Source organism: Martes martes, assembly GCF_963455335.1.
Source record: "Martes martes genome assembly, chromosome: 1".
NCBI classification, from domain to species: Eukaryota; Metazoa; Chordata; class Mammalia; order Carnivora; family Mustelidae; genus Martes; species Martes martes.
In genome coordinates, this window is record NC_137888.1 from 105345606 (window position 1) to 105358203 (window position 12598).

Genomic DNA, 12598 nt, shown 5'->3' on the forward strand with positions numbered 1-12598 from the left:
GGAGGGAAGAAAAGAATGGAGGGAGGGAAGGAAGAAAGAAAAGAACCAAAAAGATTGGTTTCAGGGCACCTGGGTGGCTCAGTGGGTTGAGCCTCTGCCTTTGGCTTGGGTCATGATCTCAGGGTCCTGGGATCGAGCCCCGCATCGGGCTCTCTGCTCAGAGGGGAGCCTGCTTCTCCCTCTCTCTCTGCCTGCCTCTCTGCCTACTTGTGATCTCTCTCTCTGTCAAATAAATAAATAAAATCTTAAAAAAAAAAAGATTGGTTTCTTAAAAGAACCAAATAGAACTTACAGAAACAAAAAATATAATCACTGAAATTGAAAAAACTCAGTGGACAGATAAGGCAATAGTTTAAATATAATTGAGAAGAAAATTTACCTGGAAAGTAGATCTGAAAGAATTACTAGGGACATAGACAAATGGATAGAAAATATGAAAGAAGGGTATGTTAGGCAGAATAATGGTCCCCAAAGGATGTCCACATCCTAATGTCTGGAACCTGTGAACATGTCAAATGGAAAAGGGTGAATTAAGGTTGCAGGTGGAATTAAATTGGGTAATTGGCTGACCTTGATATAGGGAGAGAATCCTGGATTATCCAGGTCAGGCTATTGTAATCATAGGGGTTCTTAAAAGTGAAAAAGGAGAGAGAAGAGCATGGGAAGCAGAGAGATGGCAGTATGAAAAAGACTTGTTAATGTTGATGGCTTTAAAGATGGAAATATGGGACCATGAACCAAGGAATGCAGGCAGCCTCTAAAAACTGGAAAAGATAAGGAAATGAATTTGTTCCTAGAGCCTCCAGAAGGAATGCAGCCCTGGCAAAATCTCAGTGAGACTCATTTCAGACTTCTGGCCTACAGAACTGTAAAATAATAAATCTGTGTTTTTTAAAGCCAACTAAGTTTATGATTTGTTACAACAGCAGTGGGAAACTAATGTGAGAGTTTAAAGGCATGTAAGGTAAGGGAAATGATGCAACATATATCTAATAAGAGAAAAAGTAGAGGGAATATACTATTTTTTAAAGGGCTGAGAATTTTCCAGAATTGAAGAGATGAGTCTTCAGATTGAGAGATCATACAAAGGTCTGAGTGTGATACATATCAGCTAATACACAACCATACTCAACATTATAGTGAAATACAGAAGAGGGCAAGTCTTAACAGCAAACAGAACCTCCGGCATGGGCAAGAACAAGACAACCATAACTCTCTTTCCAGGAAGGTAACAAATGTCAGTGGTCAACCAATGCTATCCTCATTCAAAATTAGACTCTAGGTGTGGCCTCTGATCCTTTTTCCTAGGGATTCCTGAGTGCTGGTACACTCCTGGAGACGAATTTAGACAAAGAAGATGGAAGGAAGCTGGTTCCAGAAAGAGAGATTCCCCTTCTTCCTTGTTCTCAATCTTCTACTTCAAGGTAAGAAAAGGGCAACAACAGGGAAAAAGGCGAAGACTCTCTGTAAACACCTGGAAACTTCTTACAAATCTCCAATCCCCAGAGATGATCTAAAACGGGCATTGTTATTTCATAATTTTGTTATAATAATGCCTGAACAGATATTACATCTCTGAAAGACAGAAAATATCCTTCCAGAGATGTGCCACACAGGAACACTTCCATTTTTCTTCCCGTGAACCATCCCTGCTTGTCTTCTTTTCCATTTAACCTAAATGTACACCCATCTTTCTCTACACAGGTATGATTCTTTTTCTCTACAGCTATGAAACCAACCCCATTGCAGCAAAGTGCTCACTTTTAGCCATAACTTCCTCATCCACCTACAGGATCCAAGTGCCGTAGGTTAGTAAGATGCCAGAGGGTAACAGGTGGAGAGTGAAGATGGAGTATACCTGTCTTTCAAGGAGTGATCATGGTAGAGTGGAAAGAGCATGGGATTTGGAGACAGATAATCCTGGGTTTGAATATTGGTCCCTCACTCGACTCCTTATGTAACCTTGGGTAAATTGGTTGACTTCTCTGAGCTCCAGTTTCCTCATCTGTAAAATAGGACCTACCTTGCAGAGTTGTGAGGGTGCAATGAGAGAAGTGAGTAGCACAGTGGCTGCCCAGCATTTGACAGGTATCAATAAATGTCATCTCTCCCCTTAGGTTGTCATGTAACTTATGGATAGGGGGAAATAGGGGAGGGCTGAACCAGAGGTGACATTAGAAGCCAGTACAAGAAAGAGGAACAAATTGTACACCTAGTCTACTCAGTAGAAAACATTAGAAATGGTCCTCTAGTCACTCATAGACCATGCTTGACAAATGAAAATTCATTGCTCATAGAATGATTTAAGGATTTGCCTGGAGAGCACTGTGACTCTGGGAATGGATAAGGCTTGATGTCCTTGGCACACAACCCTCTCTCTCATTCCAGCTTGTTGTTACTCTAACAAATTTCTACCAGTAGAGAATTGGAATATTTATCAGTCAGAAAAGAGGGGAAGGCAACACCACAAAAGCCTCAAGCTAGAAAACTGATAGAAGGCTGGGCAGCAAAATAAGGAGATGGAAGGAAACTTAGGGCAGTGAAGGTGAAATAGGTGCATTCTCTTAGGGCACCACCCCCCAACGGAATCCCTTCCAATGGCTATCACTGTCCCAGGGTTTGGTTTGCATATAGATTTGGGCATGCTTTGCATGGAAACAGAAAGATTAGGAAGAAGGCCAGAGCCCTGACTCAGCTTACCACATTAGCTTCCATCATTTGCCTTCTAGCCCAACCCATCCTCCCTGGCCTTGGCAGGCAGCACCCAGCCTCTGGGCCTCTCTTGGAGATCTCCCTCCCCCAATCTCTATTTCATCATTGGGGGTGTATGCTGCAGCAGCATCAAACAAATTGGGGTTTAGATCAAGTCCAGTTTCTGCCCCTAAATATTTGATGTCAGGAATTTAATTCCTCTCACTGAAACTCAGTTGACTCATTTATTACATAAGGATAAAAACAATTTCTACCTGATAGGGGCCTGGGAGGGTAAAATGAGGTAATTTGTTTAAAGAGTTTAGACTATGCCTGGGACATAGTCAATGCTCAATAAATGTTAGCTATCATTATTATCACAGGCTACCCCCAAGATCATGTCATAGGTCCCTCTCATATAGGCAACATGAGACTCTCTCTCTCTCCTCACACATTCTATGTCCTCTACAGGAAGGAGCAGTACCTTCATCAACAACTGCTCAGGGTCTGCCCAGCATGGCATGTATCCCACTGTTCTGGAGTCAGTGTTCGACAGGAAGGCCTTCCGTCCAGTCACCAACTTCAGCATCCCCACCCTAGTCAACATCTCCTTCACTATGTCTGCCATCCTAGATGTGGTGAGTGCTGATACCTCTAGCCCTTAATTTTTTCCCACCCTGGCAAGGGAAGCCCAAAAGCCCTTGTCCGCATTTCAGCTTCCTCTGTCATTGTTATCTGGCATCTGCCCAATGAGGATCTCAAAGAAACTATGTCTGGTTCAGCAGGATGACATATTAACAGCACTAGAAGAGAATTTCTTTTCTTCTTAGCCAGCAATTCTCTATGCTGGCTGCATATCACCGTTCAGGTTCTGCTCCCAGAGGTTCTGATTGGATGAGACCCAGACTTCGGTATTTTTAAGGTCCTCAAGTGATTCTAAGATACAGCCAGGGTTGAGAAGTCCTCCTGTGAACTCTCATTCATGGCCCAAAACATCTGTTTTAATCAAGCTTTTGTCCTTGACCTACACGTTGGCCTTGATCATAGCACCATTTTGACATATCTTGGGGGTTGGTAAATAGAAATGGGAAATGGAGAAATGGACAGACTTCTTACCAGCATCACACTGAAAACAAGAAATTCTTTTGACAGGATGAGAAACTACAGCTCTTGTCATCGTTCCTGTGGCTGGAAATGGTATGGTTGATTCTGTTTATTCTCTCCCTTCATTTATAGTCAGAAAGGATTTCAAGCAAAGAATAATTATGACCTTTATGTACCTAACAACATAGCTTTGAAACACATGATAGGGGCACCTGGGTGGCTCAGTTCATTAAACATCTGCCTTCGATTCAGGTCATGATCCCGGGGTCCTGGGATCAAGCCCCACATCGGGCTCCCTACCCTCTGCCTGCTGCTCCCCCAGCTTGTGCGCTCTCTCTCCCTCTCTCTCTCTCTCTCTCAGATAAACAAATAAAATCTTTTTTAAAAAAAGAAAGAAAGAAACACATGATGGAGAAATTTAAAAATCTACAATCACGGTGAGAGGCTTCAATATACTCCTTTCAAAAATCAAGTAGAAAAAGAATAAAAATACTGTGATTTTTAACAGCACAGTTAAGAACTTGATTTAGGGTGCCTGAGTGGCTCAGTTGGTTGAGCCTCCAACTCTTGTTATTGGCTCAGGTCTCGATCTCAGGATCCTGAGGCCAAGCCCCATGTTAAGCTCCACACTGGGTGTGGAGCCTACTTAAAAAAAAAAAAAGGAAAAAAACTAGATTTAATAAACATCAAACTTTGTGCCAATGAACATGCATAATCTCTTCTGACACAAATGGAATATTGTCCCACACTGACCATATTCTTGACCACAAAGATCTCAATAAAGTCGAGAAAGCAGAAATTATCTAGACCACAATCTCTGATCACAATACAAAAAAATGAAACTAACCAGGAAAAGATAGCACTCCCCAAGAAAACCTTATTTCTTGGGAATTTAAAATTAAACTTCCAAATACTTTGGGCTAAAGAGAAAATAAAACAGGGGCACCCGGGTAGCATAGTCAGTTAAGCATCTGGCTCTTGGTTTCAGCTCAGGTTATGATCTCAGGGTCATGATACTGAGCCATGCATCAGGCTCTGCACTCAGCTTCGAGCCTGCTTGAGACTCTCTCTCTCTCCCTCTGACTCTTCCCCCACGTGTGCACTGGTGCGATCTTTCTCACTCTCTTTCACTTTCTCTCTTTCTCAAATAAATAAATCTTTAAAAAATAAATAAGGAGAAAATAAAATAAATAAATAGAAATTTTGAACTAACGAGAAATGAAGAGCTCTACATATGAAAACCTATGAATATAGCCAAAGTATAATAAGAATATATAAGAAATATATAAGAAATACATAAGAAAGTTTGTATCTTAAGTGCATTAATTAGAAAAAAAGAGGGGAAAATGAAAGTAAATGAAGTAAGTTTCCAGTTTGAAAAGCATGGTTGAAGGGAAGGAAAGAGGAGAAAAATAATAGTAATGATCACCTAATCTTGCTCTCAAAGTGTAGTTCCCAGATGGGCAGCACTGGTTGATTACACCTGGAAGCCAAGAAATGCACACAGTTTTGGGTCCCACCCAGCATGATCAACCATCCCAGCATGCCCAAGACTGAGTAACTCTCAGGATGTGGAATTTTCAATGCAAAAACTAACAAAATCCTGAGCAAATCAGGATGAGTTAGTCACCCAAGCTAATGAATCAGAATCTATAGTTCAAGAGGATCCCCAGGTGTTTTATATGCAAAGTGAGAGTTGAGAAGCACTGATCTAGTACAAGTCTTTGCTTAATGTGCATAGAGCTCTCTGTTGTGGCTGTGGTTCCACAAACTACAGCTGCTGTTGAAAGTGTCCTGAGACCAGACAAGCCCACCCAGAACTAGACAATCCTAGAAAACAGTTTTCAAAGAAGATTGCCACACTTGGAAAAGAGAGTTTGGAAAGGTCATCCCAAAGACAAGGGAGGGTGGTGCCTGGCACCTGCCAAGGAGTGGAAGACCACTAAGCCTCTTGGTTTCAAAAAACCCAAGGGCTTGTTCAAGGTCTCCTTGCAATAAAGACTGGTGAAAGCAGTCTGGAAGACAGCTGAAGCCATGCTAGATATTAATACATAATGCCTATGAACAACATTACAGTTTCAAAATCCACTGATAAGTCTTATTTCATTTGATTATCTACTAATCTCCTTATTTCACACTAGGGAAATTCTAGCTCAGAGGTGCTAAGTTATTGATCTTTCATCTCTGAATCTCATTCCTACTGAAGAAAGGAGAGGATTTCTCTGATCACCAGTAATTTCTCATGGAAATGGGAAAGGAGAGTGATCAAAATTTATGAAGAAATGGATGCAGAGTGCTTCAATTCTATCTGTAATTCTTATTTATTGAAAAAAAAAAGCCAAAGTGGGGCGCCTGGGTGGCTCAGTGGGTTAAAGCCTCTGCCTTCAGCTCAGGTCATGATCCCGGGGTCCTGGGATCAAGCCCCACATCGGGCTCTCTGCTCAGCAGGGAGCCTGCTTCCTTCTCTCTCTGCCTACTTGTGATCTGTCCGTCAAACAAATTAAAAAAAAAAATCTTAAAAAAAAAAAAGCCAAAGTAAACTTATCAAATTATTTATTCCACAAAGTTGAGTAATAGAAACACATGTTTATTATATTATTTTATATACTTTTTATGTGCAGGAAATATTTCATAACTTTTTTTAAAGAAAAATCAAAGACAGGAAAAAACAGCTTCAATTTATATAAGGCTCTCACCTCTTTTCCACCTGGGTTCTAGGTCTGGGATAACCCATTTATCAGATGGAACCCAGAGGAATGTGAGGGCATCACGAAGATCAGTGTGGCAACCAAGAATCTGTGGCTCCCAGACATTTTCATCATTGAGTTGTGCGTATTAAGGGCTGGGAAAAGGCAGAGGGAAGCCCCATTTTCTGGAATCAGTAGAATTTACAATCTAACATTGGAGTCACTGCGGTCTTAAATGGCTGAGAAATGACCAGAAAGGTAAGAGGAAAAACCATAACACCTGTATCCCACTCCATCTCTCTTACAGCATGGATGTAGATAAGACCCCAAAAGGCCTCACGGCATATGTAAGTAATGAAGGTCGCATCAAATATAAGAAACCCATGAAGGTGGCCAGCATCTGTAACCTAGATATCTTCTACTTCCCTTTTGACCAGCAGAATTGCACACTCACCTTCAGCTCATTCCTCTACACAGGTAAGTTGTGATGGAGTCTCAGAGATGTGGGTGAATGAGAGCAACCAATAAAACAACAAAAAATAAAATATAAAGAAATTATGAACAAATGGTGACCAAGGTGTGTGGGTAGAGCAAAGATTAAGGCTCTATGGATGTTTAAATATTTTTCATAAAGGCAGAGCCGAAATCTATCTTGTTGATTACCATCCTAAGCTCTTTCAAAGTTTCTGCCATACGGTACACAAAAATATGTGTTTAATGAAAAGATGGAAAAAGAGAGTGCAGTTGAGTCAACAGGAAACTGTATCCTTGGGAAATGATCTGGATCTCCCTTTTAGTGGAGAACATGTTGCTCGGCATGGAGAAAGAAGTGTGGGAAATAGCAGACACATCCCAGGACATCGTTCAAACCCATGGAGAGTGGGAGCTCCTGGGCATCAACAAGTCCACCCCAAAGATGTCCCTGGGCACCAGCCTATATGATCAGATCATGTTCTATGTAAGTTCAGAGGCCCTTGCTTTTTCCTTCCTTCCTTGCTTCTACTCTTACCTAGAATCTCCACCAAGTGGGTATCTCCCAAGTTCAGTTTTACTTCTGCAAGGCCTGAACCTTCTCTCTTGGCTGCCCAGCCATGCTCTTTTTCCTAAAGCTCACTGCTCTGGCCTTACTTGCCCATGGCAGGTTCTATGCTTAATTATGAAGCTGCATTCTGCATACCTAAAGATCTCAGGGTGATATCGAACCAACAAGAAAGGCAGAGACACAATCACTACTATTCCTGGAAGTCTGCAAATCCCTTATCCTCGTCCCTCTCTTTCCTCTCTCAAGGTGGCCATCAGACGCAGGCCCAGACTCTACATCATAAACCTTCTGTTGCCCAGTGGCTTTCTGATTGCCGTCGATGCCATCAGCTTCTACCTCCCAGCAGAAAGCGGGAATCGTGCCCCATTCAAGATAACCCTTCTTCTGGGCTACAATGTCTTCCTGCTTATGATGAATGATTTACTCCCCACCAGTGGCACCCCCCTTATCAGTATGTCCTCTCCAGCCATTGGGAAAAGAAGGGTGGGAAAGACTGACTGAACTAGCTCAGGGAAGGGAGATATCCTGGGAAAAGGAGGTTCTCCAGAATATGATTGGAAGAGACAAGTCCTAGGTTGGTGCCTCTGGCCCACATGTAGGCCTACCTTCCCTCCAGGTGTCTACTTTGCCCTGTGTCTGTCCCTGATGGTGGTCAGCCTGCTGGAGACCATCTTCATCACCTACCTGCTGCACCTTGCCACCACCCAGCCCCCACCCATGCCTTGGTGGCTTCGTTCTCTGCTCCTCTGTTGCACCAGGCCAAGAAAATGCTGCCCCACTGCATTCCAGAAGAGAAATAAAGGCCTGGGCCTACCCCCTGCCCACCTGCCTGGTAAGGGTTCAGCACTGCACACATTTCCTCTTCCCACACAGTCTTTTCTCTGTTCCTGCCTTCTTCCCTGCCCCCCTTCCTCCCCAGGTGAACTTCATGGTCCTAGCTGAGTCTCTGTTTCTCTGTAGGTGTGAAGGAGCCTGTAGAGCTGGTGGGGAATGTGTCAGGTCCCAGAGAGGCAGAGTTAAGTGGGTGTCCTCAATCAACAAGGGCCCAGGAGGAAGAGGAGACTAAGAAGCAGCACTTGGTCAACCTATGGGTGCAGTTCAGCCACATGATGGACACCCTGCTCTTCTGCCTCTACCTGCTCTTCATGGCCACCTCTGTGGTCACAGTCATTGTCCTCTGGAACACCTAGCCAGGATGTCTATCTGTTCCTGCTCCTGCTCCAGCCAAGAACTGCTTCTGGCTTCCAGAGACCAGTCAGGTTTTTGCCTTGTTGACTACCAACTGTCACAGCCCAATGATGACCAGTTCCCTGTTGCATTCCATGCATCTCAATCCAGACCCACTGATCAGTCTCAACCCAACTCCAGACATTTTCCTCTCGCATCTGCATTCTATAGACTTCCCTCAGTCTTCCCTTGCAGTTCTAGGCTCCCCTTATGTCTTCTCCATAGCAGTCCCACCTCCTCTGCCTGCTTACTTGTCCCAATAAATCATTCTACAGAGATCTCTGGTTCTTTATCATGTTTTCAGATAGCAAATTAACTATTCAGGACTGATAGTTGCAAAATATCACCTGTGCATCCCTCTGCCTGTGATAAAATGTTGATGTCATAACAGACTATTCTCTTACCTTCAAGTCCAATGTGACAACAGTCCTGTCTGGGAAGTTTTAATTTTCTTAGGCATTTTACTTTATTTTTTTAAGATTTTATTTATTTTTACTTTAGAGAGAGAGCAAGTTTGAGCAAGTTTGGGAGAAAGAGAGGGAGTGGGAGATAATCTCTAGCAGATTCTGTGTTGAGCAGAGCCTGATGCAGGGCTTGATCTCAGGACCCTGTGATCATGACCTGATCCCAAACCAAGTTGGTCGCTCAATCTACTGAGCCACCCAGGCACCCCACTTAGGGATTTTAAATTTTTTTTTAAATTTATTTGTTTGTTAGAAAGAGCGAGCGAGCGAGCACAGGCAGACAGAGTGGCAGGCAGAGGCAGAGGGAGAAGCAGGCTCCCTGCCAAGCAAGGAGCCCGATGCGGGACTCGATCCCAGGACGCTGGGATCATGACCTGAGCCGAAGGCAGCCGCTTAACCAACTGAGCCACCCAGGCGTCCCCCCACTTAGGGATTTTAAAAGACATATTTCTTACTTGTAGATTCTTTTATTTATCTTTTTCATTATTGTAAAGGCATACTGCAGAGATATTACAGGTTAGGTTCCAGAACAGCACAATAAAGCAACTATCACAATAAAATTAGTCAATGAATTTTTTGACTTCCCAGTAGACATAAAAGTTATGTTTGCATTATATTGTAGTCTATTGAGTGTGTAATAGCACTATAGCTATTTGAGTCAGTTGATCATCTGCCTTCAGCTCAGATCATGATCCCAAGTTTCTGGGATTAAGCCCTGCATCAGGCACCCTGCTCAGTGGGGAGTCTGCTTCTCCACATCCCTCTGCTCCCCTCCAACTCACACTCTCTCTCAAATAAATAACTAAATCTAAAAAAAGTGCATACCTTAATTTAAAAGTACTTTATGCTAAAACACGCTAACCATCATCTGAGCTTTCAGCAAGTTGTAATCTTTTGACTTTGGAGGATCTTGCCTCAATGCTGATGGCTGATGAGTGCTGAGGGCAGTGGCTGCTGAAACTCGAGTGGCTGCAGCAATTTCTTGAGGACAATAGTGAAGTTTGCCACATCAACTGACTCTTCCTCTCACAATTTCTCTCTAGCATTCAATGCTGTTTGATAGTATTTAAGCCACAGTGGAACTTCTTTCAAAATTGGAGTCAGTCCTCTCAAATCCTAAGATTAGTAATATTCTACATCCTTTGCTGTCATCTCAACAATCTTCACAGCATCTTCACCAGGAGTAGATTCCATCTCAAGAAACCATTTTCTCTGCTCATCCGTAAGAAGCCACTCCTCATCCGTTAGTTTTATCACGAGATCGCAGCAATTCAGTCCCATCTTCAGGCTCCACTTCTAATTCCAGTTCTCCTGCTATTTCTACTATACCTGCGGTTACTTCATGCACTGAAGTCTTGAATTCCTCCCTGTCATCCTTAAGGGCTGGAATCGTCCTCTTCCAAACTGCTGTTATGCTGCTATTTTGAGCTCTTCCCATGAATCATAAATATTCTTAATGGCATCTAGAATGGTGAATCTTTTGCAGAGGTTTTCAATTTACTTTGCCCAAATCCATCAGAGGAATCACTATCTATGGCAGCTACAGCCTTATGAAATGTATTTCTTAAATACTAAGACTTGAAAGTCAAAATTACTCTTTGATCCATGGGCTGCAGAATGGATGTTGTGTTAGCAGACATGAAACATCATTCTCATTGTACATCTCCATCAAAGTTCTTGGTGACCAGACGCATTATCAATGAGCAGTAATATTTTGAAAGAAATCTTTTTTTCTGAGCACTAGGTCTCAATGGTGGGCTTAAAATACTTAGTAAACCATAGCAGATAAACAGATGTGCTGTCATCCAGGCTTTGTTGTTCCACTTACAGAGCACAAGTAGAGTAGATTTAGCATAATTCTTAAAGGCCTTGGGATTTTTGGAATGGTAAATGAGCATTGGCTTCAACTTAAAGTCACCAGCTGCATTAGCTCTTTATAAGAGAGTCAGCCTATCCTCTGAAGCTTTGAAGCCAGGCATTAATTTTTCCTCTCTAGCTATGAAAGTCCTAGGTGGCATCTTCTTCCAATAGAAGGCTGTTTCCTCTACTTTGAAAATCTGTTGTTAAGGGTAGCCACCTTCATGAGTTACCTTAGCTGGAGCTTCTGCAGAACTTGCTGCAGCTCCTACATCAGCACTCTGCTGTTCACCCTTGTACATTTATGTTATGGTGACGGCCTCTTTCCTTAACCCATCTGAATGAACCTCTATTGTGGTTGATTGATCTTCTATCCAGACCACTCAAACTTTCTCCGTATCAGCAATAAAGCTGTTTTACTTTCTTATCATTCATGTGTTCACTGTAGTAGCACTTTTCATTTTCTTTAAGAACTTTTCAAAGATTTATTTATTTATTTATTCGAGAGACAGAGAGTACTCAGGGGCAAGGGGCAGAGGGATAAAGGAGACAGAAACCCAGGCAGACTCCACACTGAGCACAGAGCTGGATGCAGGGCTCAATCTCATGAACCTGAGATCGTGACCTGAGTCAAAAACCAAGAATTCAACACTTAGCAACTGTGCCAGGTGCCCCAAGAACTCTTCCTTTGCATTCATAACTTGGATAACTGTTTGGTGCAAGCGGCCCAGCTTTTAACCTGTCTCAGCTTTTGACATACATTCCTCACTAAGCTCAATCATTTCTAGCTTTTGGTTTAAAGTGAGAGAAGTATGACTCTTCCTTTCACTTAACACTTAAAGGCCATTGGCCTAATTTCAATATTGTGTCTGAAGGAATAGGGAATCCAGAGGAAAGGAAGAGAGAAGCGGGTACAGCCGGTTGGTGAAGCAATCAGAACATACACATTTATTAAGTTCACCATCTTATATGGGCACAGTTTGTGGCACCCCAAGACAATTACAATAGCAACATCAAAGATCATTAGTCACAGATCACCATAACAAATATAACAGTGAAAACGCTTGAAATATTGAGAGAATTATCAAAATGTGACAGAGACACAAAGTGAGCAAATGCTTTTTGAAAATGGCACTGATAGACTTGCTCAATGCGGGGTTGCCACAAACCTCTAATTTATAAAAAACAGTATCTGTGAGGTATAATAAAGCTAAATGCAATAAAATGAAGTATAACTGAAAATGAGTTTGGCAAGGTTACAGGATACAAAATCAATATGCAAAAAGCATTATATTTATATAATTAGCAATAAATAACCTGAAAATAAAATTAGGAATCATAAAAAATACGACATTTAGAAATAAACCTAACAAAAGAAGTATAAGACTTATATATTGAAAACTACAAAACACTGCTGAAAAAATTAAAGAAGATCTAAATAAATGGAAACATCTATCATGTTCTAGATTTGGAAAACTTCATATTGTGAATATGGCAACATTTCCCAAATTAACCTACAGATTCAA

The 12598-nt window shown here is 42.1% G+C and overlaps 1 protein-coding gene across 1 annotated transcript; it reads left to right on the forward strand.

The window, feature by feature from the left end:
- Nucleotides 1–1187: 1187 nt before the first annotated feature.
- Nucleotides 1188–8714, forward strand: LOC308350606 (5-hydroxytryptamine receptor 3E-like; the record flags this gene model as incomplete). The annotated part of the gene is made up of 10 exons (XM_080816070.1): nt 1188–1228; nt 1750–1808; nt 3124–3329; nt 3844–3888; nt 6514–6623; nt 6790–6959; nt 7280–7440; nt 7771–7975; nt 8141–8356; nt 8485–8714. 10 exons carry the CDS (start codon nt 1188–1190, stop codon nt 8712–8714), a joined length of 1443 nt encoding a protein of 480 aa, XP_080672196.1.
- Nucleotides 8715–12598: the final 3884 nt, after the last annotated feature.